General features: G+C 36.6%; 3 protein-coding genes across 6 annotated transcripts; 1 reads left to right on the top strand and 2 right to left on the bottom strand.

Annotated features, from left to right (window-relative positions):
* Positions 1-1507: 1507 nt before the first annotated feature.
* Positions 1508-6692, bottom strand: LOC126612273 (glutamate receptor 3.4-like). Of its 4 annotated transcripts, none has more exons than XM_050280653.1 (7): positions 6424-6692; positions 5450-5779; positions 3449-4785; positions 3058-3335; positions 2951-2982; positions 2449-2858; positions 1508-2245 (listed from the first exon to the last, which is right to left on the bottom strand). In XM_050280653.1, the coding sequence occupies exons 2-7, from the start codon at positions 5763-5765 to the stop codon at positions 1778-1780; spliced, it is 2841 nt and encodes a 946-aa protein (XP_050136610.1). In that variant the 5' UTR covers positions 5766-5779; positions 6424-6692; the 3' UTR covers positions 1508-1777. The 4 variants fall into 4 exon arrangements, with proteins under 4 accessions (XP_050136610.1, XP_050136608.1, XP_050136611.1 ...); XM_050280651.1 differs by having other exon boundaries at positions 5450-5851; positions 6424-6691; XM_050280654.1 differs by lacking the exon at positions 6424-6692 and adding an exon at positions 5931-6417.
* A 6658-nt stretch (positions 6693-13350) lies between these two features.
* Positions 13351-18275, bottom strand: LOC126612275 (glutamate receptor 3.7-like). Its single transcript, XM_050280657.1, has 6 exons — positions 17643-18275; positions 15493-16838; positions 14992-15269; positions 14769-14800; positions 14098-14504; positions 13351-13940 (listed from the first exon to the last, which is right to left on the bottom strand). Exons 1-6 carry the CDS (start codon positions 17896-17898, stop codon positions 13521-13523), a joined length of 2739 nt encoding a protein of 912 aa, XP_050136614.1. The 5' UTR covers positions 17899-18275; the 3' UTR covers positions 13351-13520.
* A 723-nt stretch (positions 18276-18998) lies between these two features.
* Positions 18999-21850, top strand: LOC126612283 (50S ribosomal protein L6, chloroplastic-like). The gene is made up of 3 exons (XM_050280667.1): positions 18999-19122; positions 20063-20365; positions 21394-21850. The coding sequence occupies exons 1-3, from the start codon at positions 19085-19087 to the stop codon at positions 21728-21730; spliced, it is 678 nt and encodes a 225-aa protein (XP_050136624.1). The 5' UTR covers positions 18999-19084; the 3' UTR covers positions 21731-21850.
* The last annotated feature ends 3735 nt before the right edge of the window (positions 21851-25585 follow it).

Raw genomic sequence — 25585 nt, forward strand, 5'->3', positions numbered from 1 at the left:
ACGAGGCCCACATCCATTTCACGCGCAATTCAACTCTTAAGACCCAAGCTGCTGAGTATGACGTCTCCAAGCTCTCATACTCGTGGCAAGGAGAAAAGTTAAAGGTGTTAAATATAGGATTAATACTCAAACCCTATCTTTAATGCTTTTCTTATTGAAAGACCAACTCAATCAAGCAAGGAATCACAGTCAAATTCAATCAAGAATTCAACGAGATAATTCCAAGTTATTAGTAATTTAATTAATATTTTTGTGATTATTTCTCAAGTATCTTTAAGATATCCCAACATCTTAAGGATACTTTCCTACTACATCTAACAGATGACACACTTTGACCAACTAGATGTCGAGACATCACATGTCAATCCCTACACATGTAGCTGGCTATCTTATATATATCTCATTCTTCACCAAATTCCAGTAAACTTTTGTTATGCAATTAAGCCCTAAACTCCTTATTTTCAAAGAAACTAACTTAGGTATCAAAAATCCATTAGCCAAAAATTCTTACTCTGTGGGGGCGTAGCTTTGGTCTTTGATCAAAAGTGTTTAATTGTTTTGTAGTTACTCAAATTTTTGCTACCACATCTATCACTTCAGATATTATTATTCTATACATCTTAAGATTAGTACAATCCAAACTAATATAATCTTGTAGACTCCAAACTAATATAATCTTGTAGGTTGTAGCAATCAATCTCAGATGAATGAGGTAGACTTTCTACTCGTTTTCATTTGGAATTAATAGTATAATTAACTGCATGTTCGGATGTTCCACATTCAATTGAAGTGTCGTTATCATGACTGATGGGAGACAATAAAACAAAATACAATTGATTGAAAACGAAAGTAAACTTGGATGGTATGGAACTGATTGCGGCAAGATTGAAGAGCTATTAAATAACACAATTATTCCTTCAAGTAAGTTTGAGGGAGACGCGAAACGCGAGTTAGACCAATTGTTGGATTTATCCAATATAAATCAACCTTTAAGTGGTCTACTACATGTAATAGGAATGTAATATTGGAGAATAATGTTAATTGTGATTTGATCTCTTAAAGATATCAATCATATATAAGGTGTCTTATATTGAAAATATGATTGATGGAATCCTTAATTGAATATGATTATGATACTTGATTTAGAGGTTAATAAAGTAAGTTTAAGTTTCCTTTGTGGATGGAAACTCTAGCTTTTAGCCTATATAAAAACACCGGTCCCTATAAGCCCTAGAACACACAACATAATGCTTCCCATAGAGTAGTTGTATTCGGCTAGAAGTTTATAGAAGATCTTGGTGTTGCCGTGCCCTACTGTTTTCATGTTCGACTTCCATGGCCGCCGTTGGAATCAGATCAGTCACTCCTTCGATTGTGTTTTAATTGTATAACCTAATAAGGCTAACACCAATTAGTCAACTTATCCTGCTCTCTTGCATTCGAGTTTGAATCCCCTCCCCTGCATTCGAGTTTGAATCCCTTCCCCAAGCCAAACATTCTATTCAGATATTCAAGGGAAAATTCATTTCACTTGGAAAAATGGAAAAATATTAGTCTACAATTTCTGGAACTCTGTCCTTCAGATAAAATAAGGAGTACGAGCATTCTTGTTTTACGATGCAAAATGGTCTAAAGCTAGCAAACATTTTCTCACAATTTTTCTTCTCTTTCTATATACCATGTAAAGTTATTCTATATACCTAGCTTGTGGCACAAGCATTGAATATAATTAGTATAAATTTGGATTACCATCTGACGCCGGGGGAGCATTGCAAAATCAACCAGCCGAAAGCGAACGGGGCCGCCGGTCAGTGCTCGGGCTAGCTTCGTCCTTACTATCACTAGTCTTTCGCTTAAGCATGTGCTTGATCTCAGTTTCTTTCCTATCTACAAAATCAATAAGATCCTTGAAACTAGTTGACCGGAGTGAGCGTCTAGATCTCGTGTTTGGAGGTCCAATCTCCTCAACGTCCGCTTCCACAGGCTCTGGGGTAAATCTGCGGTATTGAAGAAGGATTCTGCAGAAGAAAACCGTAAGAGCAAGGAAGCATGCAATGCCGCAGATAAGAAACAGGCCCCAAAAGCTTGTTAGAGATAGCCGGTCGTCTTCATCGTCATTGAGTTGAATAGAGCACTCGTTATGCGTAAGCCACTTATTATGTATCTTTTGGAGATCACCATTCTCTGAAAGTTGAAGAATTGCGGTCGACAAGTCGACAGCAAGAGGAGAATCCCTTTGGAAGGCCTGAGACAAGGAAACTAAATATGAGAATAAAACAATATAGTGGCCGTCTTGTGAATTCCTAACTGAATTTGTATCGATAACGTTATTTGTTCTTGTTTAAGGCATCCATAAGAAAGATAATCAAGGCAGTGTAGTTTAAGATCAGCATTTCATGGTCAGGATTTTTATTTCTCAAGCTAAATGTATTAATATTTAATACTTACGAATCCCCATCCGCTTTTGGTAAACTCCTGCCCTACAGTCCTGAATGCGCATTTGGTGCTGGACATAAACAACTCAATGTAAGGAAGCTCATCAACGATGGCAGCTACCCCACCACGTCTTGGTCCATCCGTAAGGGCTTTAATATAGGCTTCCATGTCTTTCAACTTAACGAGTCTAGATTCTGCTATGTTTAGCTCATCAACCAAATACTTCCAAATGAAGGACCCGTCTTGAACTCCGATTGGATCATTACTTGATACCAAGCTATTAATCCCTTCAATCCGTGATGTCAGCTGCTGCACCGTGAGAATTGAAGTCAAACTAGCCGTGTAGCTGGAATTGATAATTAACACTACAAACAACCATATAACCAGCACCAGCCGTCCCAGGGTGCTCACAGTGTTCTCTCCTGCACCAAGTGCAAGTCACAAAGGATGTTAGAAGTTATTCTTACATGTTGAATTCATGAGATAAAAGGAAGATTAAGCATGAAGTACGTACTATGTGAGAAAAACATTGTGGAGAAACTAAACCTGCAAAGCAAAAGCGGTATCAGTAAAAGTACTCGTATAGGCACTCACCAACGGCCATAATGATGTAAGACATACCAAAAAATGGTTATGAGCTGTTGCCTTGGTGGACCACGGAACTCGTGATTCATCCGGTGCTCAAGAATCCAAACAACAGCTCCCACAAAAAGGAAGAAGGCGCCGGTGACCATCCACATCTGATATGTAAATGGCTTGAGGAAAGCCCAAGGTTTTGATTTTGCCTGTTTGACAGGAACAACTACAACAAGTCCCGATTCCATGTAAGGCTGTGTAAAATCAACAATTCTTGTCCTATTAGTAGTAATTGTAACATCTCCAACAGCTGCATCAAAGTTCTGAAGAAAAAAAAGGAAAGGAGCAAATCAAAGTTCTGATTAGACAAACCATATATATAGGTGATTCTGTTCACCTCTGATCAAAATGCTAAAATTTAAACCTAGATACTCACATTTTGCGCAACCTGGAATACAAGATCGCTGTACTCAGGATTCCTCTTACCATTTCCATACAACACATACGTCCTTGGCACAGCATATGGCAACAAGTTTACAGCAGCTTCAAAGACATCAATACAGTATCCTCTGACACCTGGAGGGCTGTTGTCTTTAGCCACAAAATCTTGGTAACTTACCCGATAAGGCACTGCAATTCGAAGTGGCCTGCCATTGTTGGGAAATACCCATCCACGAGGTGTAGCAGTAACTTCACCAGGCCATATAACGCTATAAAGTTGAGCAGTGGTATTCTTATTGAATGGCTTCTTATATAAGATCTCAGGAGCAATGACTGAGAGACCAGTAGAATTTGACCAATAGCCAATTCTACGGGAACCAGTTCCTCCAATATTCAGAATGTCGTATGCTGGACGAACTAGATATTTTTCCTGATCAAACTCAATCTGACCACTTATACCTGTGAAGTTCGTCTTAAGAATCGTCTGTAGATATTTTTGGCCTCCATCAAAAATACGGAGTGATGTTAAGTGCAGTGTGCTTCTATTTGTGTCTTTCAACCTTGGGTCATCAGAGAAAGATACATTCCCACCTTCGTTGAAAAAATCATCAAGCGCACGGGCAGCTAACCAAACAGAGTCATATGCATAGAGCGCATAAGAATTGAAGCTTGGACTACCTTCATGTTTCAGTTTGCTCCATCTAGACATAAAGCGCTTTTTGAGATCGGTATCTGGGGTATGATGACGAAGAGCAACAACCCCTTGCAAGAGATTCATTGTGTCGGGGCCAGGGGGATTTAGAGAATCTAAATGAGAAGGAAGCCAATCGGTTGCAATCCAAACATAGCCACCGGTCATCATTCCAAGTGCCTTGGCAAGGGAAAAAATTGTTAAACCAGAGTCAGGATTAACATGAACAATATAAACGCGAGATTCCATGAGGTTCACTCCCACCAACAATTCATTGATATCACTTTTGGGGGCTCCAGGAGAGAAGGCAGCCTTGTATGAGATCTTGGAACGCTTCTTCGCCAAGGCATCGCCTAGTATAGAAATCCCATTCCTGCCATAATCATCGTCTACAAAGATTGCAATTACTTCTCTCCATCCAAAATACTCAACTAAATCAGCAACTGCATACATTTGGAAATAGTCACTCTGTGTGGTTCGGACAAAATATGGGTACTGGAGAGCAGCAAGCGAGGGGTCTGTTGCTCCAAATGATAGAAGTGGTACATGGAGCTCATTAACAACATGGGATATGACATGAGCTATTCCGGAGGATTGTGGACCAATTGCAGCAACCACATCGTTTTCAATCAGCTGCAGAGCTGCAACGAAAAAGACATCACTCTAGTTTTTAGTTTTAAGACTCAATTCCACACCATGAACCCGCTGACTATCAAAGTCCTACTCGATATATTTAGTTTCAGTCTGACACAAGGACATAGTAATGCCAAAAAAATTCGAACTACAGCGCTCAACCAGGAAGAATCATACAAAACGAACCATTTACAGATCATAATGCAAATGCATAAAAACAAGGACTAGTATTTGAAGACCCTGATCATCTAGCATTCTAAGCAATAATGGCACAGACTACAGAACAAGAGCTTTGAGCGGGAAAAAAAAATCAGAACACCACTAAGAAACAAAATGTGCAAACAAGAACTAAGAGACTCGAGATACCCTATCAACATTACAAGCTACAGCAACTCTGATGAAACTTATGGAAGTAGGCTTTTCGATTTTTTAAAAGACACCAATACCAGAATTCTGAACTTTCAAAAGGCAACAAAACAGAAATACTCAACATTATGATAGCAACTAATTTGATAAATGAAATCAGTAGCAGCTTGCTCTGAAAGCTGGTTTGTTATTTAGTAGCAGCTTGTTTTTCTACTCCCCAATATTAAAGGAAACAGCAACTTAGTAGACTATAAAAGAAGCAGGTTGTAGTTCCATACGTGCTCTAGAATTGAGTTTCAGGAATACCTTCAACAGTTCCAAGAAATCCGCTGCAATTCGTATCATGGAAAATAACGCTCAATTTAGTCCCGTGAAGAACGCTCTGATCAGAATTGACATCCTCGATTGCAGCTAAAATCGCTGGCTTGGCCGCCCTCCCAATAACTGAATTGAAAGTAAACAGCGCCCCAATATTCAGAGTACTCGGCCTTGCAGACGAACGGGTGGCATTTTCAGTCCCAGCCATCACTTCCATGGATACCCACATGCAAAAGACCAATGCCAGCAGTGTTCTTGTCTTGCATACATGGCTAGGCCTCCAGTTCATCAGCAAGAACTCCATGCCTACAGAAATCTCTGCAACAAGCCGGTCGAAAACTTGTCAAGTCTTCAGGTTGGACTAGGCATTTAATCAAACATAACAAAGACCTGTAAAGAATGGCAGATTGAAGATTAACATCATGGGTTCCAAGATTCTCAGAAGATAATCCAGATTAAAAAATTTTACCTTGAACATCAAGATTCTGCAGCAAAAACCCAAGTAAAATTCCACTTCAATATTGTCTTATAACACCTTGGATTCTTGAAATTGATACCCAAATGGGTACCAGATGAACAAGCCTGAACATGGGTTTTACTCAAAAACTTCTACTAAAAAAAAAGTAATAAAAAACCACTTAAAATCTTTTTGAATAATGGCTTAGACCACCTGGATTTTGAAAATTAATACCCAAATGAGAACCAGAAGAACAATTTTTAAAATGGGTTTTACCCAAAAACTCCAGTTTTGTACGGCTAATCGGTGTACTAAACTACCATCATGACCAAATCAAGCCTGGAATCTCAATTCCACCAAATGTTTTATATGAAAAAGTTGGTGAAGCAAACCACATGCAGCACATAAAAGTACAAATAAACTTAAAATAAAACAAAAGGAGCATTAAACAGTAAGATTTTCCAGAAGAAGTTGAGTGGAAGAAGATAGCATTTTTAGTTATTACCTGAGTGAAGAGCCAAAGTTGGAAAAAGCTTTTAGCTTTCAACAGTTTATATAGCGTAGATATGCAGCTGCCTATGCTGTTTCTCTCAAGTCCCCAAACTTCTGTCTTCCAACAACAGTCTTCCAAGCACAAGTAAAGAATCAGCTTCTGCTTTTCATTTTTGGGATATTTGCTTTCTTTTACATCAATATTATTATTATTTTTAATTGTAACAGGTGGGTTTTGTTGTTTTGTTTGATGATCAAAGTGGAATATAATTAAGCTACCAAAAAGCTCTATCATTCATTAAGATGATACACAATGTAAATTGTGTTTTCAATACTCATAATGCTTCTGTATTTATAATAAAAATTAGAAAAAAGGAAGAAAAGAAATAAAGAAAACATGGTTTTCTAATCCAAGTTTTCGTAATACATTTTTTTACATCAAAGGGCAGAGAGAGAGAGAGAGAAATTTAAATATTCGACGCAATGAGTTGAAGAAAAATGTATTAACCACCAGTACAATCCAACACATATAAAAACATATTGCATTGTATAAAATGTGCCATATATATGTGATACATGCGTGAATTATGTATGCTTGTGTAAGTTTGAGACTGTAAGCATAAATAAATATTTGACCAAATTAAAAAAATGGATTTGTGGTAGATAAGTATGTCTTATCACTTTCAAAACCCACTGTAAGTCTAATTATTCCAACAAGGAAGCAAAATCCCACTATAATATATATTTATTTCAGTTTCACATTGGGATGGAATCTTAGAGAAGAGATTAGAGCCTACCGTGGAGTATGGCATTTCACTATTTTGCCACAACCTGTTCCTAATCAATGAGATTTTGCATCGAATGTCAAATTTTCAATAGGATGATGAGAAAAGAAGAATAGGTGCTAATGGTGACATTTCAAGAACAGTTCCAAGTCCTGATGTTGACTAAAAAAAAGACGAGAAAAGAAAAGCTAGAGTCGAACTTTAATTACTGACGAGAAAAGAATATGTAAAGTGTATTAAGATAATTTTTAAATGAAAAAACAAATGTGAAATGTATTAAATATGTAAGGTTTATTCAACAATTTATGAGATGTTAATATAATAAACCTTTTTATTTTAGCTTTCTTAGTGATAATTAATACCATAAACATCTATGTCATGGGGGGCAATTAATAATTTAATACTGCCAATTTAATGTTGTATGGCGGCCCAGCAAAAGCACAGATGGAAAATGAAAGAGATTGGGTATGGGGTCCAAAATGAAGCTGTCAAATTCCGTGACAACAGTTCACACAGCCACGTTCATACTTATTTTTCATGATGGTGAAGTACCTCTTTCAAAATTGGGGCGGATTATGTGTCCTTTGTTTTGGATATAGACGCTCAGTTCTAACACATGTGACTGTTGAATTTGATTTAGCTGCTTAAATTGAGTCATTGATGACCATTAAATCAAATCAAACGATCAAGTTTGTATATCGGATGTCTAAAATTTAAACCATGTACTCTGTATAGGCTATTTGATCATAACCTTAGCCATGTCCCATAATGTAATGCTTCAAATTAAAGAAATGTATTGTCTCAAAATGTAATGCCTCTCATCCTCAATTTTTAACATGTGGTTGGCTCTGCCTTGATGAATACTTAAAGAGGTGTGCTATTCACACACCTTATTTTACTTTTCACACACCCCTTGATTATTTATGTTCGTTGATCTTCTTTAATTCATCCGATCCGACGATCGAAAATTAAAAATATGTGTGAGAAGTAAAATGAGGTGGGTTGATATCACACCCCTACTCAAATTGTTGGTTGTTGAGAAAGAGGAAAATAGAAATAGCAATTCAAGGCATGCCATTTTGTGCTTTCAATTATTGGGGGAGCCATTGTCCATACCAATTGCCATTAAAATAAGAATCTTGTCATTTCCATGGAATTTGGTAAACTTAATTATTGTCCTTCATTCGCATGGGAAGTAGGGACCTCTAATTTGGCATGAATATTAACGTGCTTATTTTTAATTAATGATATATTATTTAGTTTGTAAATTTTGTTTACAAATTTAATCTACCTAGGATTATTCATATAAAACATATTAAAGGGTTGCTAGATGAAGGTATTAACAATGGAGGGGATTCATAATTTGGTGTAAGGGAGTGAGCACATTACTTTATCTAAATGACGTAGTTACATGGGATTAGGATTCAAAACTTGATGCAAGAGCGTGGATGCATTATATGTCATTGGTCTAGTTTTGTCTTGAGAATGAATCGCATATTAATGGGAGGAAAAACTTTGTGTAGGCTTATAAGTAAGTTGAGCTACTCTCTATATTACCAATTGGTTTTATGATGAAACCTTAAATTTCTTCATGATATCCTAACAGGTTGTTCCGTGTGTGAAGCCCAATGATCACACTTATTTTACGCCTTTTTTTTATTTTTATATGTCTACATGCCGCCATCTTTGCTAATTAGTAAATTAGATTCGTTTATACGATGACAGCATATCGAATATTGAATAGAAACCAAAAATATCTCAGTTACACCTTAATAAAATTAAAAAAAAATATTTGGACCATGAGTTTATATATAATATATATAACACCGAACAAAAGAATCTCATAATACGTAACTAGATTAAAATCCAACGATAAATTATTACAATTTTTTTGAACCATGAGCTTGAGGAGAACTATGTATACACACACAGAGTTGTCAAATTTTAAGAGCCTGGTTAAAAATGAATTATGACAAAACCTTAATCAAAGCATGATTAATTAAGGTGAATAATCAGTCTTGTTTCCAGACAATCTTCCAACAAAAAGAAGCCAAAGTGTAGCACATGTTCCTTTTACAAAATACTTATCTTAATTTTTGGGTTTTTGTTCACACAACACTTTGGTCATATTTTCTGTGGATTTGAATGGGAGTTGGCTGCACATTTGTCACCTCAACTGGAACAAAAGTACAAAATATCTCACACTAATCCAAGAAATTCCTGTTCCTTTCTCCACAAGGGAGAATAACATCACCTCAAATTACCCACCTCTTTTATTGCTTTAATAATTCACGCGTGTTTTATCAAATCAGAATGTTGAATAACTTTTTAAAGGTGTAAGTAAGGGAGGCTTGTCTGCCCTTCTGTTTAGGTGTCATTCATATTTTTTTTATTGTGATCACGATTAAATCACGTTAATATTTTATATTTTTATTATTTTTGATCTTATTATCTTTATAAAAAAATTAATATAAAATATTAATATGACTTAATCATGACTGTACAAAATAAAAAGAGATAAAAATAGCATACAAACAAGAGAGCAGACAATCTGCCTCTATAAGTAAGTCGTTGTTCGTTTGTAAATATTTTCTAAGGCCAAAAGGAGATTCTTTACATAGGCTAGGCGGCCTGGACATTTTACTATACTAATAGGGGCACCCTATCATGGGACTCCTGAAGTATGAATTAGGTCACAAATGGGGAGACGAGAAGGACCTTCTTATCATGTTTCTTCATTCTAGACACACCAAACAATGATTGATTACCTTTTTTTTATTTATTCAGGAACCCACTTCTGCATACCTAAATTATTGCTGAGTAACTTGACAAAATCATTAAAAAATAAATAAATAAAAAATCTGCCAATGGGTTGAGAAATTGTGTTAACCTTTTTATTTTATTTTTTTCATGTAAAAAATATATTAACACTTCTCTACATGTGTAGGCCTCTTTACTCTTTAGTCTTTTACCATTTCAAGGCTACTTTAGTGTTCTTTTATGGCTGGAAACAGAAGGAAATGAACGATACATTTGTACTAGGACACCTGAAACCAGACAAAATCATCCAACTCCAGTAAATGGGAAGTTGATCGGTAACTTCTTAACTATGCAAAGTGATACAATGCGTGTATATATGCAAAGCATATTTGCCATATCTGCACCAACCAAAGCTATTCTTAGGTTGATCTTTAATTATAGAACGGCTTATTTTTAGCTATGTTCTCCTCTATTTTAATCTCACTTTACTCTATGTAACTCAAAAATTGTTATTTTACTCCTTGAAACTCAAAGTTCGCTACACTATGTCATCTGAAACTCGATTTTGATTCTATTTTGCCCTTTAGAACTTGAAAGTCATGTCTATAAAACTCAAAATTCGCTCTACATTGCTTTAGATCTATTAATTTCTTTGTTGGTTTGATTTGGTGAGCTAGGCTAATCAATTTTTTTTTTCATCTTTTCAATTTCTTTTCAACTTAATATTCATTAATTGTTGAATATTAACGTATAATAGAGATTTATAATCAAATTTATTGCACATGTTGCATGGTCTTATTGGGTGTTGGGTCCCACATATGTTTCCGAAGCGACCTATAAGTTTCAGGTAGAAGAGAAACGAATTTTGAGTTTTAAGGAATAAAGTTGTGACTTTTGAGTTACATAGAGCAAAGTGGGATCAAAATGGAATTCCAGGGGCATAGCTAAACATAAGCCTTATAGAATACTGAATTGTCAATTTCAAACACGACATATTACACTATTTGAATTCGTACAAACACACGACCTGATGTGTAAGAACACGATTCACACTGTTCAACTAATATATTATTAAGATGTAACTTTTCACATTTGTCATAAATAGTATCATTTGTAATATCTTTATATATAAAGCCAGCAATCCTTTTTGAGGTCATGGGGTTACCAAAAATAAGGAGACAAAAATAACCCCCTAAACAAAAATGTTCAAAAAGTAGCCCAAAATAATGCATCAAATAACGTAAGGGTATTTCTGTCACATCCCGACCCGGGGTCCACCACATCCCGGGCCTGCTCCACCACCGTAGCACTATATTGTCCGCTTTGGGCTTACCATTCCCTCACGGTTTTGTTTTTGGGAACTCACGAGCAACTTCCCAGTGGGTCACCCATCTTGTGAGTGCTCTGACCTCCTTCTCGCTTAACATCGGAGTTTCTACGGAACCCGAAGCCAGTGAGCTCCCAAAAGGCCTTGTGCTAGGTAGGGATGAAAATATAATTTAAGGATCACTCCCCTGGGCAATGTGGGATGTTACAATCCACCCCCCCTAGGGGCCCGACGTCCTCGTTGGCACACCACGACTAGGATTAGGCTCTGATACCAAATTGTCACATCCCGAGCCCGCTCCACCACCGTAGCACGATATTGTCCTCTTTTGGCTTACCATTCCCTCACGGTTTTGTTTTTGGGAACTCACGACCAACTTCCCAGTGGGTCACCCATCCTGGGAGTGCTCTGGCCTCCTTCTCGCTTAACTTCAGAGTTCCGGAACCCGAAGCCAGTGAGCTCCCAAAAGGTCTCGTGCTAGGTAGGGATGAGAATATACATTTAAGGATCACTCCCCTGTGCGATGTGGGATGTTACAATTTCCGTCATATAAACATTGTTTTTTAATAATTATTTTTTTGTACAGTGTTTTTTTTTATTTTAATTTTTTTTAATAATTAGTACCTCACAATAGGCTAGCAATAATGTGATTAAATCAGTTATTTATTAAATATTATTTTCTCTATTTTTAAACACGTTCAAAACATCTTAAGAAGTGCGTAGTACCGGTTATAAAAAAAAGTTTTTCGCATGTGTATAATAATGTGATTCAATTAGTTGTCAAATAATTATTTTTTTTGTTTTTGTTTTTTTTAACAAATGATATTATCTACTCTAATGAGAGGGGGTGAGCTTAGCCTCACAATGAGATAGCAATAATATGATTCAATTAGTTGTTTATTAAATATTATTTTCTCTATTTTTAAACACGTTCAAAACATCTTAAGAGGCGCGTACCGCTGGTAATAAAAAAAGTATTTCGCACGCGCACAATAATGTGATTCAATTATTTGTTTATTGAATATATTTTCTCTATTTTTAGACACTTAAGAAGTGTATAATGCCAATTCTAAAAAAGGTTTTTTGCACACGCATAATAATGTGATTCAATTAGTTGTCAAATGATTGTGTTTTTTTTTTTTTTGAACAAACGATATTATCTACACTAAGTGGGAGGGGGTGAGCTTAACCTCACAATAAGTTAGCAATAATGTGATTTAATTAGTTGTTTATTAAATATTTTTTTTTCTTTCTATTTTTAATGTAGATGGAAATTGAAAGAACAATTTTATAATGTGGGTTCAATTGCTTTAATTGGTTTATGAGGAGTTTCTTCTAGCATGATCTAATATTATTCATTTAGTCCAAATATTTGACTTTCTTTTTTGTCATAAAAAAAGTTATTGAAACAATTCATGCATATAAATACATTTAAAATATGTAAATCGCGTGTAGTACGCCGTGCATATAAACACTTTTCACTTTTTATTGGCTGGGAATATCTAGCCATGTGCAAAGCAGAAATCACTGCCAATAACAGATACAATAAACGCATCACACCACAGCATCATCAACAACAAAGGAGATCAGAATTCAGGATAATGCATGTTTCCATTATTCCTCCTTGACCAATGAATCTTGTTACAATGGAAACCCATCTCTCTTAACAATTTTTCTGACAAAACCTAATGGAAAATTTCAAAATTGCCAGCAAAATCCATAATCCAAGATAATTTTATAACTAATTAAAAAATACGCTCATGAGGTTTTGCGGTTGTGAACAAAAATGCCTTGAATTATTAACGCTTTACTACTTCAGTGGGTCGTACCCAGTGCACAAGGCTCCCGCTTTACGCAGGGTCTGGGAGAGGTGAATGTCGGCTAGCCTTACCTCCATTTATGGAGAGGCTGCTCCCAAGTCTCGAACCCGAGACCTACCGCTCATGGGCGAAGGCACTTGCCATCGAACCAAGTGCGACCTCAGTGGGTAAAGTGAAAAAATAAAAGCATTGTGTCCCATTTTGTAAGCGACGTCAAGACTCGGTATATTTTGTAATTAACTCAAATGTTAAGAGAAGTATTTCTCAATGAAGCATTAGGGGAAGAAAGTGATATATACAGTAAATGCTCAAAAACTGATAAAATCAAATAAAATTACTCTGTAGTCTCTGTTAACTATCAGAATTCTCAACTTAAACCAACATAAGTAAGCTTGTTCTTTCATGATCTAGACATTTATCAGCTAACCTGACCTTGAGTACTGTCACCCTGAGCAAACATTTTTTTGATAGCTTCTTCCTTCTCGTCAATGAAGTCAACAAAGTTGACCAGGACCTGAGACCATCGAGAACTCCATGAGCTTGAGGATAAAGAAGATGACAGCAGGTTTGCGTGCTGTTTCTTGTAGCGCACAAATTGGTGAACTGCTCTTAGCAGAAAGATTATAAGCGCAGCGAGAGTGACGCTGCCACATAATAGGTATAGACCCCAGAAGCTGATCAAGTAGAGTTGGTTAGACTCATCAGAGTCCAGATTCTTATTAAGACAGCCCGTCTTGCAGAACCATTTCTCGTGAATCTTCTGAAGTGCTCCATTCTCCGAAAGTTTCAAGATTGCAGTGGACATGTCAATAGCAAGGGGAGAATCTCTTGGAAAAGCCTAATTCATATAGTGAATAAAGATAAGAAAAAGGCCATAACACAATATTCAGTGACCAAAACTTACAGACAATAATCATTTTAGAATTCAGATGTTTGATTAAGTGTGCAACAACATCAGAAACGTAATATCTAATGTGAAAGACAAAGGTACTTACAAACCCCCATCCGCTCCTCGTAAATGGTTGCCCAATAATTCCGAAATCAGTTTGACTTGAAAGAAATAATTCAACATAAGTAAGCTCATCTATAATAGCTGCCACCCCTCCATCATCCGGTCCTTTCCGCAGTGCATTTTCATACTCTTCTGGGGAGCCTAGTGGAACAAGTCTTGACCTAGGAATGTAGAGGCCATCAGTCAGATAGCCATAAGCAAATGACCCTACTTGGTACCCTATAGGCCAATTGCTTGCAATCAAACTATCAATTCCAGTGATGGGTGACGAAAGCTGCTGAACTGTAAGGATTGAAGTCAAGCTTGCAGTATAGCTTGATGTGATCACCATCAATAGGAAAAGCCATACCACCATCACCATCCGCCCAAGCGGGCTCACGGTATCTTCTTCTGTGATTGATAAGAGTGTAAATACTTTACTATTTGAAGGGATGGTAGAACAGGAGTAGTACAGGCTAATTTTCTTTGTTCTTTCAATAAGAATACATAAACTCATGAGGAAATGATTACATACTGTTAAACTATTTATAAACAATATGCAACTGGAAAAGTACGTAGTAATCTAAAAGATGTGAACTTTAGGAAGAACATGCTAACTTTTGGGATTCATTTTACTAAGAAATACTAGATTGCAGATTCGAAAAGTTTGCTTACGGTTTTTCTTAAAAAGTGTTGAGAAGCTGAACCTGCAATATGAAAGGGTTAATTGATGTCAGAACCTAGTCTCCTGTGAATGTAAGTGGATCTTTAAGTGTAACATGATCGGTTAAGTTAAAGGTACATAATAATAATCATTTGCAGTAATGATAAAGTACTCAAGGTATTAATTTTCAAAAAGAATTGTAAAGGACTCCATTTACAAATACAGAAAACTTACAGAAACATTGTAACGATCTGCCTCTTAGGGGGACCCCGAAAATCTTTGTTGACTCGATGCTCAAGAATCCACATTACCACAGCAATTATCACAAAGAAAGATGCAGTGACACACCACATCTCCAATGAAAATGGTTTGAGAAAAACCCAAGCATTTGACTTCGAATTGTCAATAGGAGCCACTATCACTAGCCCGGTCGTAGCATAGGGCTGAGAAAAATCCACCATCACTGTACGGTTTTTCACAATTGCAATGTCCCCAACAGCTGCATCAAACACCTGGTGCAAAATTTCAATTAGAAGATGAGATAGATACTGCGGTCATGCCATCATCTATTTAAAGTTTTCGGTACTTGACATTAGATTCTTCTGAGCTATCTGCATGTTTTGACTCATATTCACATCATGTTTCCATGCATTGGCAGGTAATATCACCCCAAAAACCAGTCACATTTTAAGTGTTTTTTCGACTCCAAATCAAAACTGTGTAAAGTTTACTTACCTTTTCTGCAACCATCTTCACAAGCTCATTATAACTGGGATTGGACTGACCATCACCAAAAGGTTCAAATCTGTGAGGAACATCATATGGGATTAACTTCCGTGCTTCATTGAACACATCAATACAGTATCCTTCGATTTTATGGCTGTTGTTCAGTTCTGTAACAAATTCAACAAAGCTCACTCTTTTTGGAACTCCAATTCTCAACGGTTTTTCATTATCTGCAATCTCCCAACCGCGTGGTCTTTCTGTATTTCCACCTGGCCACGTGATATTGCCAAGCTTCTGATCCAGTGGAGAATAGCTACTTCTTCTCCTTTTATGAGTTTCTGGGGGAGAAACTGATAAACCTGAATAATTAGTCCAAAACCCAACCGTATGAATTGTCATCTGATCAATATTAATGATATCATAAGTCCCAATAGCACGGCTTCTTTCATGATCAAATTCAATGTGACCAGTTAAACCACTCATTTTTGTCTCCAATAGCTTCTCACGAAGAAGAGATCCACCATCAAAGACTTTAAGCTTGCCTAGCTGAATTTGAGATGGTTTCATGACATGTAATTTATCAATGACAGAGAATGAGATATTTCTGTATTCATTTATATAATTTTCAATCGATTGTGCAACAGCCCAAACTGTGTCATAAGCATAAAGTCCATAGACATTTAACTCGGATATTGCTAAACCGTCTTGCTGCATTTTTTTCCACCTAGTCATAAATGCACGCTTTTGCCTTGACTCTGGGATATGCTTACGAAGAGTAACTACACCTTGAAGGACAGCGAGTGAAGTACGATTCATTGGAGCGAATGAATCTACTGTAGAAGAAAGCCAATCTGTTGCAAACCACACATAATTGCTTGTCATCATATGAAGTTCTTTGGCGACAGTAAAGATTCTCAACCTGGGATCAGGATCCACATGAACAATATAGACACGAGGGCCAAGCAATTTGGATTTATTGAGCAAATCAGCAATGTCACTTAGATTAAAATCAACAGGCAACGCCAACTTATAAGAAATCCTTGACATTATTTTGTCAAGTTCATCATGTAAAGAAGATATTGCATTCCTCCCATAATCATCATCCACAAAGACAGCAATAACCTCCTTCCACCCATAAAAATTAATTAAACCAGCCATAGCAGCCATTTGGTGAGCATCGCTTTGTGTGGTTCGGAGAAAGAATGGGAATTGGAGAGCAGAGAGAGTAGGATCAGTGGCAGCATATGAGATAAGAGGTACTTGGAGACCATTAGCAATTTCAGAGATCATATGAGCTATTGAAGAGGACTGTGGTCCAATTATGGCTACTATACTTTTGTCAAGCACCTGAAAAGCTGCTCCCAAAAAGTGAGCCATTAAGAAATGTGGGTTAGATAGTTTGCAACTCTGAGTAAAGTTCAATATCCAACATCCCAAGCGAGGATAAGAAGCGCAGCATGTGGAGATATTAAAAGGGAATTAACTTTACAATGAGACGTAGTGCCATTGAAAATGAATATGAAAGACATGGAATGAGCTAATGAAGGGCTAATAATAGTGAAAGAAATCTACAACTAGTCAGAGCAGAGGTGTGAAAATTAGCGATTGATTGCACATGTGTTTTGGAACTTCAAACCTGCAACAAAGGAGAGAGGTTTCCATATAATATGGAGTCCTAGCAACCTGAGAATATCCTATAAATCGTCTTACGACTCACTAACTATGTCGCTCGGACACTCCGAAACCCCAAAGTGTGTGTCGGACACCCTGACAGGCTGACACGCCTCGGACACGGTTTGGACACAGGAACCCCAGACTCAATTAAGTGGTACTACAAGAACACTAGCAATGAACTACTCAAGCACTACAAAACTACTACTAAAACACTTCAAGGACACTAAACAAACGATTTTCGAATGACACCTTTCAAGGAATCATTTGAAAGTTCTGACAAATGTATTGCATCTAGTTGTTTTCGAATACCTCTATCTAATTTTTGTTGTTCATTCCTAACAAATTTGAAAGTCCCTCGTCCGAAAGCACCATAAAAATTGCTAAAACTCAAAGTTGACCCAAGAAAAGAACAACCACAACAGCTCTAAACTGTAACAAGTAATGATAGTCATCTACAAAAATAAGAATACTGATCAATTAAGTACCTTCAACGGATCCCAAGAACACACTCGAATTTGCATCCTCCATATGCAACTTCAGCTCCGTCCCACTGAGTATTCTTGAATCTGCATTAATATCAGATAGAGCAGCTTCCATGGCTGTCTTTGCAACTCTACCAATAACCGAGTTGAATGTAAAAATTGCTCCAACATTCACCACTGAAGGCCTCTGGCAGTAAAAACAGCCAGTGAGGAAAACCCATATCAGAAATTGCAGTGGCAAAACTACAGCACCCCTCATTTTTTCCCCCACTGCAGTAACTCCTCACAGTAAAATCTCAAACTTTTCTAAAACCCATGTCCCGAAAGCTCCGTATAGTCAATAAAAATGGCATTCAAAGCATGAAAACACATGGCATATTCAGCAAACTTTGGATAAAGCTTAAAAAGGAAAGCTTTATCGCTTGATCAGTGGACTACCCAGTTGAGAGAACTCATTGATGAACTGAAAAACCATAGAAAGTTGGTAAATTTCACCTACAAACTACTGATTCCCAGAGAAATTTCAGTTCAACTTCACAGAAGTGAAAATTTACACGTCAACTGCTGAAGGAAGGAGGAGTTTGTGGTCGCTGAATAATTGAGTTTGGATGTGCGTCAGACGGTGAGCATAATTTTATACCTTTATGAAAAACGACAATCGCACAATCTAAAAAAAAGTATATTAAGGTCCACTTGCAACGTCTTTTCCTTTATTTTCTAAGAAAAGTATAGAAAGGTTGGGACTTTTTAGTCATTTTGCCAATGTATGAAATTGTCTAGAAAATATTGAGGGTTAAGGTTTTGGTGTACAACCTCTAAAGGGAATTGTATTTGAAAGAGGCCTTTAGAGAAGTGGATTTCCCTTTTTTTTCATTTTAAAAAATAGAATTTAGTTGTGGGAAGATTCACACGTCATCGAACTTTAACGACCTAAATTGTTTATTTTTCAAATTGGACCACATAGATCATCCTTACAAAATATTTGCCAAATCGAAAATATTAGAGACATCTAATTGTGTTCAAAGAAATTGATGAAGATTTTGTTATAAGAAAACATTAAAATTTCACCGTGCAATTAAATAGGTAAATGATTTCGAATTGAATTAAATTTTTGCAAGAATGATTCTAATGAATCAAAATTTACAAAATAAACGGTTCGGATCGTTAAATTTGATGTAGAGTGATCCCACAACTAATCCATTTTTTAAAATAAAATGGAATCCCTTCGCTTGGAAGGCCGTGTATTTGAAAAAGTTTTAATCTTTTGGGCTCTTACATGGACCTTACGAGTTGGGCTTGGGAGAACCCAAGTTGAAAGGGTAGTTTTGTCATTGTAGCAAGCGGGTGGGAACTGGATAACAAAACATCCATCCGTTTCTCTTCATCGTGCAGAGAAGCAGAGGACAAAAAGGTTAGCAGCTGATGCTCTCAAGCTCTTGAAAACAATGGCTTCCTCACTCACTTCCTCACCTTTCCAAACCAGGTAACTTCACAATTTAGTTTTAATTTTTACTGTTCTGCTCACTAATTCAAGCATTTGCTTTCTGTTCCTTCCCTTTTGGGGTCAAAATTACTGGTAATGATTTGTAAAGTTTGAATCTTTCTGACAATTTGAAGCATTTTTCAAGAAGATTAAATTATGGGTTGTGGGCATTTCAGGATTTGATTATTTCCAGTTAATTTATTCTATTAAATAGAAAACTGTCTTAAGCATGTAGAATTTAATCTGGAGGTAGAAGACGATAGCCTGTAACTTTACCTTAATTTCACATTTCAATTGCTGCCGTTTCGATTTCATGGCCAGCCACTCCCCCACCATACCCACACGTCGAAAGGTAGGAAAATTAAAATGCAATTAACAAATCCAATGCAAACATGGAGCAAGAGAAGCAGAGAATACCATTGTGGGGAGTGAATAGAAATTTTATGTGGTTTTAATGCTCAAGGCTCCTTATTTTAGTGCATTTGCCTCAGCTGAGGCCAGTGGTGGTATCTCAGGTCTCAAATTTGGGGAAAGGTCTGAACTTGAACCGGATTCATGAGTTTTTCAGACACCCAATTGAACATAAGAAATTAATGTTAGACTGCGTTGTTATGTTTTTGAAGTTTCCTTTACATTGTTCTCGGGTTTCAAATTTTGGAAAATGTCCAAACTTGAACTGTATTCGTGAATTTTTCTGAAACCCAGTGGAACTTAAGAAACTAAAGATTAGTTTGTGTTCTTATGTTTTGAAGCTTCCGTTCCTTTGTTCCCCAGTGTTTGGAAAAGGTCGAAACTTTTATGAATTTCAGAAACCCAATGGAACATAAGAAATTACTTTTTGCAGTTTGGACTGTTTTTTACCTGAGTTCTTAATGGTAAATTCATGAATTAGGGTGGTTTATTTCTGATTTGGTGAACTGCGTTTTCTGCCATTTTTCAGCAATTTGCGGTCGGCTTTCTTGGGCGAGAGAAAGGGATTCGCTATTTGTAGTGTACCTCATGTTGGGTTTTTGAAGAAGACGATAGAGTGCAAGGAATCACGAATTGGAAAGCAGCCAATTGAAGTGCCATCCAATGTGACAATCACATTGGAAGGTCAGGCTTTGGCAGTAAAGGGACCATTGGGGCAGCTTTCACTAACTTACCCGCGAGAAGTGCTGGTTCAGAAGGAGGATTCTGGGACTCTAAGGGTCAGAAAGGCAGTAGAGACTAGAAGGGCAAATCAGATGCACGGGCTTTTCAGGTACATTTCTTTCATCCTTCAGCCATCTATTTTGAGTAAAAAATCAGTCTTCTCATCTTCATGGTTTGTTCCTTCAATTATGGTTTTCTGCTGATCTCTTGGAGTCCAAGTATCATGTTGTTTCTTATGAAGGAAAAGCTATAACAACATTGTTTTTTAAAGTGTTTGTGATCGTTATTATATTCTGATTTGTGATTGAATGTCTGCTTTTCCATACCATAGCTTGTTTGATCATGAAATTTTCACTTTTTTATACTCATAGAGACATTGATGGTTGAGTTTACATCTAAACCAGGCATTAGTTTGATCAATAAACCTGTTTGTTACTCTCTCTCTCTCTCTCTCTCTCTCTCTCTCTCTCTCTCTCTCTATAACAACATGGGCATTTAACGTGTTTGTGATCATTATTATATTCTGATTTGTGATTGAATGTCTGCTTTTCCATACCTTGTTTGATCATGAATTTTTCGCTTTTTTATTCTCGTAGAGACATTGATGGTTGAGTTTACATCTAAAGCAGGCATTAGTTTGATCAATAAACCTGTTTGTTACTCTGTCTCTCTCATTCTCTCTCTGGATCGACATGTGTCTTATATGCATATATGAATTAGAGATTTCAACTTCTATTAGGAAAGACAGGACCAGATACACAGACAATGTAAGTTTTGGAACAAATTAGTACTGATATGGATTGTTAAGAGTGTGGTTAGGTCAATAAATCACGTAGATACATATCCACATGCACTAGTTCACTTCGTGTAACAGTTTCTTATAAGTAAGGTTGTTGCATTCAATTCAATGCCAGTTATTTGATGTTTCAAAAGCTTATATGTACAATCTAAATTTTGGTGCTTGGCCAAGTAAGCAGGGCACATGCAAGTTGGGCTTTAGATTTACGAAAGTTAGGGACTCTCGTCCTACTGACCCTTTAAATGCCTCTTCGAATAATTTACTTAAATGAGAATTACGAAAAGTTTTTTAGTCTCTTTCTACCATCCCTTATGTGCTTGTTTGAATAATTTCCTTAGGACACTTACGGACAACATGGTGGTAGGAGTGTCAAAAGGATTTGAGAAGAGGCTGCAACTGGTAGGTGTCGGTTATCGAGCTACTTTAGAAGGAAAGATCTTGGTACTAAGTCTTGGGTTCTCCCATCCAGTTAGGATGGATATTCCTGATGGCATACAAGTGAAGGTCGAAGAAAACACCAGAATTGTTGTTAGCGGATATGACAAGAGTGCTATCGGTCAGTTTGCTGCTTCGATCAGGAAATGGAGACCCCCGGAACCATACAAAGGTAAGGGTGTGAAATATGCTGATGAAATCATAAGAAGGAAAGAGGGAAAAGCAGGGAAGAAGAAGTAATAGCCTTTAGATTGTTTCATTTTTTTTTATCTTCACATTCGTGCTTGTTAAATATGTGTCAGAATTATCGAATGAACCGACATTACCGTGAGCAATTCATCGCTAGTTGATGTTGTTTCACTTTTTTTTCCCCAGTACTTGTAAGCTTGATCTTTTCCAGTATAGTAGTTTCTGTAATTTCAAATTAAGGTAGATGCTGGAAAGTTAGACCTCGCAAACAGGTCATGTTGGACATAACCCGATTTCTTAACAGATCGACACAAACCTTTTCACCCGTTAAGAATTATAAATATAATGGTTATTTATTTAATTTAATTAAAAATCTAGATAAAGTGCATTGTACGAAATAAGTTCATTACGTGACCATATTACATGATAAAATTTTAGAAGAAACTTACCAAATTATATAGTTGATAGCTTACAAAATAAAACAAAATACAATGATATTGTTTCTTATCCCAAACATGGCCCTTTTTAACTGGTCTACCTGTTAATGCTCAACCCAAACATTGAATCTATGTTGTGTGTTCATGTCGTTGCATGAGGTTGTGCATGATTTTGTCATGTCTTAACGGAAAGCTACTATAAATTAAGGGGTAGTGCTAGAGAAACCAATTTTACAAATCAAATGATGTGGTTGTAGATGATTAGATTATTAATTTGTTGAAAAGTAAATTGCTTACTAATTTCTTGTTAGTAAATGATTTACTTATTAGATTTCTCTTTTGTCCTTTTGTATAACTGTTTTCTGTTGTGATAACTTGAGCTCATATGCCAAGTGTAGGGTCTTAGATCAGTTATTCATTTCAATGGCTCACATGCCTTGCAACTGCCATGTGTCATAATCACAAAGGCTTATGTATTTGAATGGTTATGATGATTGATGTAAGAGAAGCATGTATATGAATGAAATGCATTATTCTGCAAGGGTTAGAATTGCAGTTGTGATTATTCTCTTTCTCTCTCTAGCTATTTCTTCTCTATTCTTCTTGCTTCATTCGAAATCCAAGTATTCATCAATGGAAAACTATCCAAATCTCAACATGGTATCGCGAGCCTAGGTTCTATTTGGAATTGAGGCGTCCAGTCTGTGAGTGATGTGCTTGAAAATCCAACGTGAAAATTTCAACTCAGTTCATCGATTCAGTTCTCAAATGGCTGGGGTAGAGCGGTGGTGATCTCTGGGCTCCAATATTCAATGGTGACATCTATGAATTTTGGAAGATCCGAATGAGAACCATTTTAAAATCTCATGGAATCTGGGATTAGTTGAAAATGGACTTGAAATCTCATAATCAAATGGTAAGAAGGTTGATGATGAAGGCTCATCGGATTCAGAGAAAGCTTCTCTGAGTGATAAGCTAATGAAGGATGCAAAAGCATTAGGTATCATTCAATGAGCTGTTTCAGAGGATATTTTTCCCAGAATCTCAAATGAAAAGACTTTAAATGGTGCTTGGGATATTATGCACCAAGAATTTCATAGTGATAAACAAGTGAGATCCATCAAATTATAGGGTCTACGCAGTGATTTTGAGTACACAAGGATGAAGGATGATGAAACCTTGTCTATGTATCTCACTCGTCTTCTCGAGTTGGTGAATCAGATGAAAGGCTTCGGTGAATATTTACCCAGAAAACGATTGGTTCAGAAATGAAGTGCAAGAAGTTATTGCTGCTTTGAGAGGATTTACACAACACCTTGATAAACATGCTGAGGGTTCTATTGAGAGAGCATTCGCTAGTATGAGTGTGAATCCAAAGGGAGCTCAATCTAGTTCTTCTTTTGGTAACTTTAAACCAAAGAAGAATTCGAAATCAAAGGGCAAGAAATGGGATCCAAAACCCCAATATGCTGCAAATCAAGGTGTCAAATATGATTAATAAGGAAAATCTAATATGTCTTAAAGGAAATGCAAGCACTGTGATAAGCTACACTATAGTGAGTGCTGGTTTAAAGGGAAGCCAAAGTGCCATGGATGCAATCGATTTGGTCATCTTATCAAGGACTATGATCAACCAAACAAGGCCGAAAAGCTTGCAAACTTTGCAAATCAGGTATCAGAATATGCAACCATGTTTTATGCCTGCCATTCTGTTACTATTGGGAGAAATATGAACATATGGTATGTAGACAGTGCATGTACTATTCACATAATCTCTCATGAGTCATTGTTTATTGATGTTGATAAGACTGTGAAATGTAAACTTAAAATGGGTACTAGAGATTTAGTACAATCAACATGCAATGGTACTCTGGTTATAGAAATGAAGGGTGTGACTAGGTATATCAAAGAGATTATGATTGTACCTGGATTATATGAGAATTTATTGAGTGTAGGGCATATGGTAGAACATGGATATTGGCTTGTGTTTGGTGATTTCATGGTTGATATTTATGGAGATAGACAGATGGAAGATTTGATTGCAAGTGTTCCAATGAAAGGAAACAGATGTTTTCCCCTAAGTCTTAAATAGGTCAATCCCAACATGGCTAATAAAGCAACTATTGAAAAGTCATCTTGGATGTGGCATAGAAGATTTGGACATCTAAACTACATCAGTTTAATGCTCCTGCAAGACAAAGAAATGGTGTAGGGTTTACCTAGACTACAAGTCTTTGAGCATGCTTACTTTGGATATGCTACAGGGAAGGGTCACATGGAACCATTTGATAAGGGAAAGACTTGGAGAGCATCACAACCTCTAGAACTTATCCATTCTGATATTTATGGTCCAATACAGATCACCACTCTTAGGGGCAAAAGATTCTTTCTTACATTTATCGATGATCACATTAGAATGTGTTGGGTGTTTTTCTTGCAACACAAGTCACAAGTTTTCTGCATTTTCAAAAGGTTTAAATCCATGGTTGAGTTGCAGAGTGGCTACCAAATTAAGAAGCTCATATGTGATAGGGGTGAGGAATATACATCCCTAGAGTTTTCTAAGTTTTGTGAAGCTATGAGACTAGAAAGGCAGTTAACAGTTGCATATTATCCACAACAAAATGGGGTTGCAGAGAGAAAAAACAGGTTTGTGATTGAAATGGCTAGGACTATGATGTATGATAAAAAAATCCCTTGAAGTTCTGGGCAGAAGCTGTGAACACAACTATGTACTTGCAAAATCAATGTCCAACAAGTGCTTTGAACAACATAACTCCAATTGAGGCTTTTAGTGGAAGAAAGCCAGGTGTCAAACACTTGAGGATATTTGGTTCTTTGTGTTACATTTACATTCTTTCACAGAAAAGGCATTGGAGGAAACAAGTGAGAATGAAGTATTTGTTAGATATGGTAGTTGTGAAAAGGGATATAGGGTTTTCAACTTGAGAACTCAGAAGGTTGAGCTATCAAGAAGTGTAATATTCGATGAGAAAGCAATGTGGGACTGAGAAACTAATGAGGTAGTGCAGTTCTTTATTCCTTGGAATGCTGAAGAAATCATAAGCATAACTGAGCTTGATTGAGTCAAGTAATTCAACTCAGTTGATGCAATTTCCTTTGAGATTTCATACATCTAGTGATCTACATACACCTCAGAAAGCTAGTTCTCTTGGTTCTCCAGTTTCAACTTCAAAACCTTATAATCAAACTCCACTGAAATAGAAGAGCTTGAATAATGTGTATGCTCAATGCAAGATGAGTATCATTGAACCTGAAGATTTTAGTGAAGCAGTCAAAGATGAAGCTTGGAAAAAGGCTATAACTAAAGAAATGTTGATGATAGAAAAAAATAAATAAATTAAAAAAAAAAAAAAACTCTACTTGGGAGTTAGTTAACAGGCCAAGCAACAAACCTATTGTAAGAGTAAAGTGGGTCTACAAAACAAAGATGAATTGGGAACAAAAA

This window comes from Malus sylvestris, chromosome 17, assembly GCF_916048215.2.
Source record: "Malus sylvestris chromosome 17, drMalSylv7.2, whole genome shotgun sequence".
Classification (NCBI taxonomy): domain Eukaryota; kingdom Viridiplantae; phylum Streptophyta; class Magnoliopsida; order Rosales; family Rosaceae; genus Malus; species Malus sylvestris.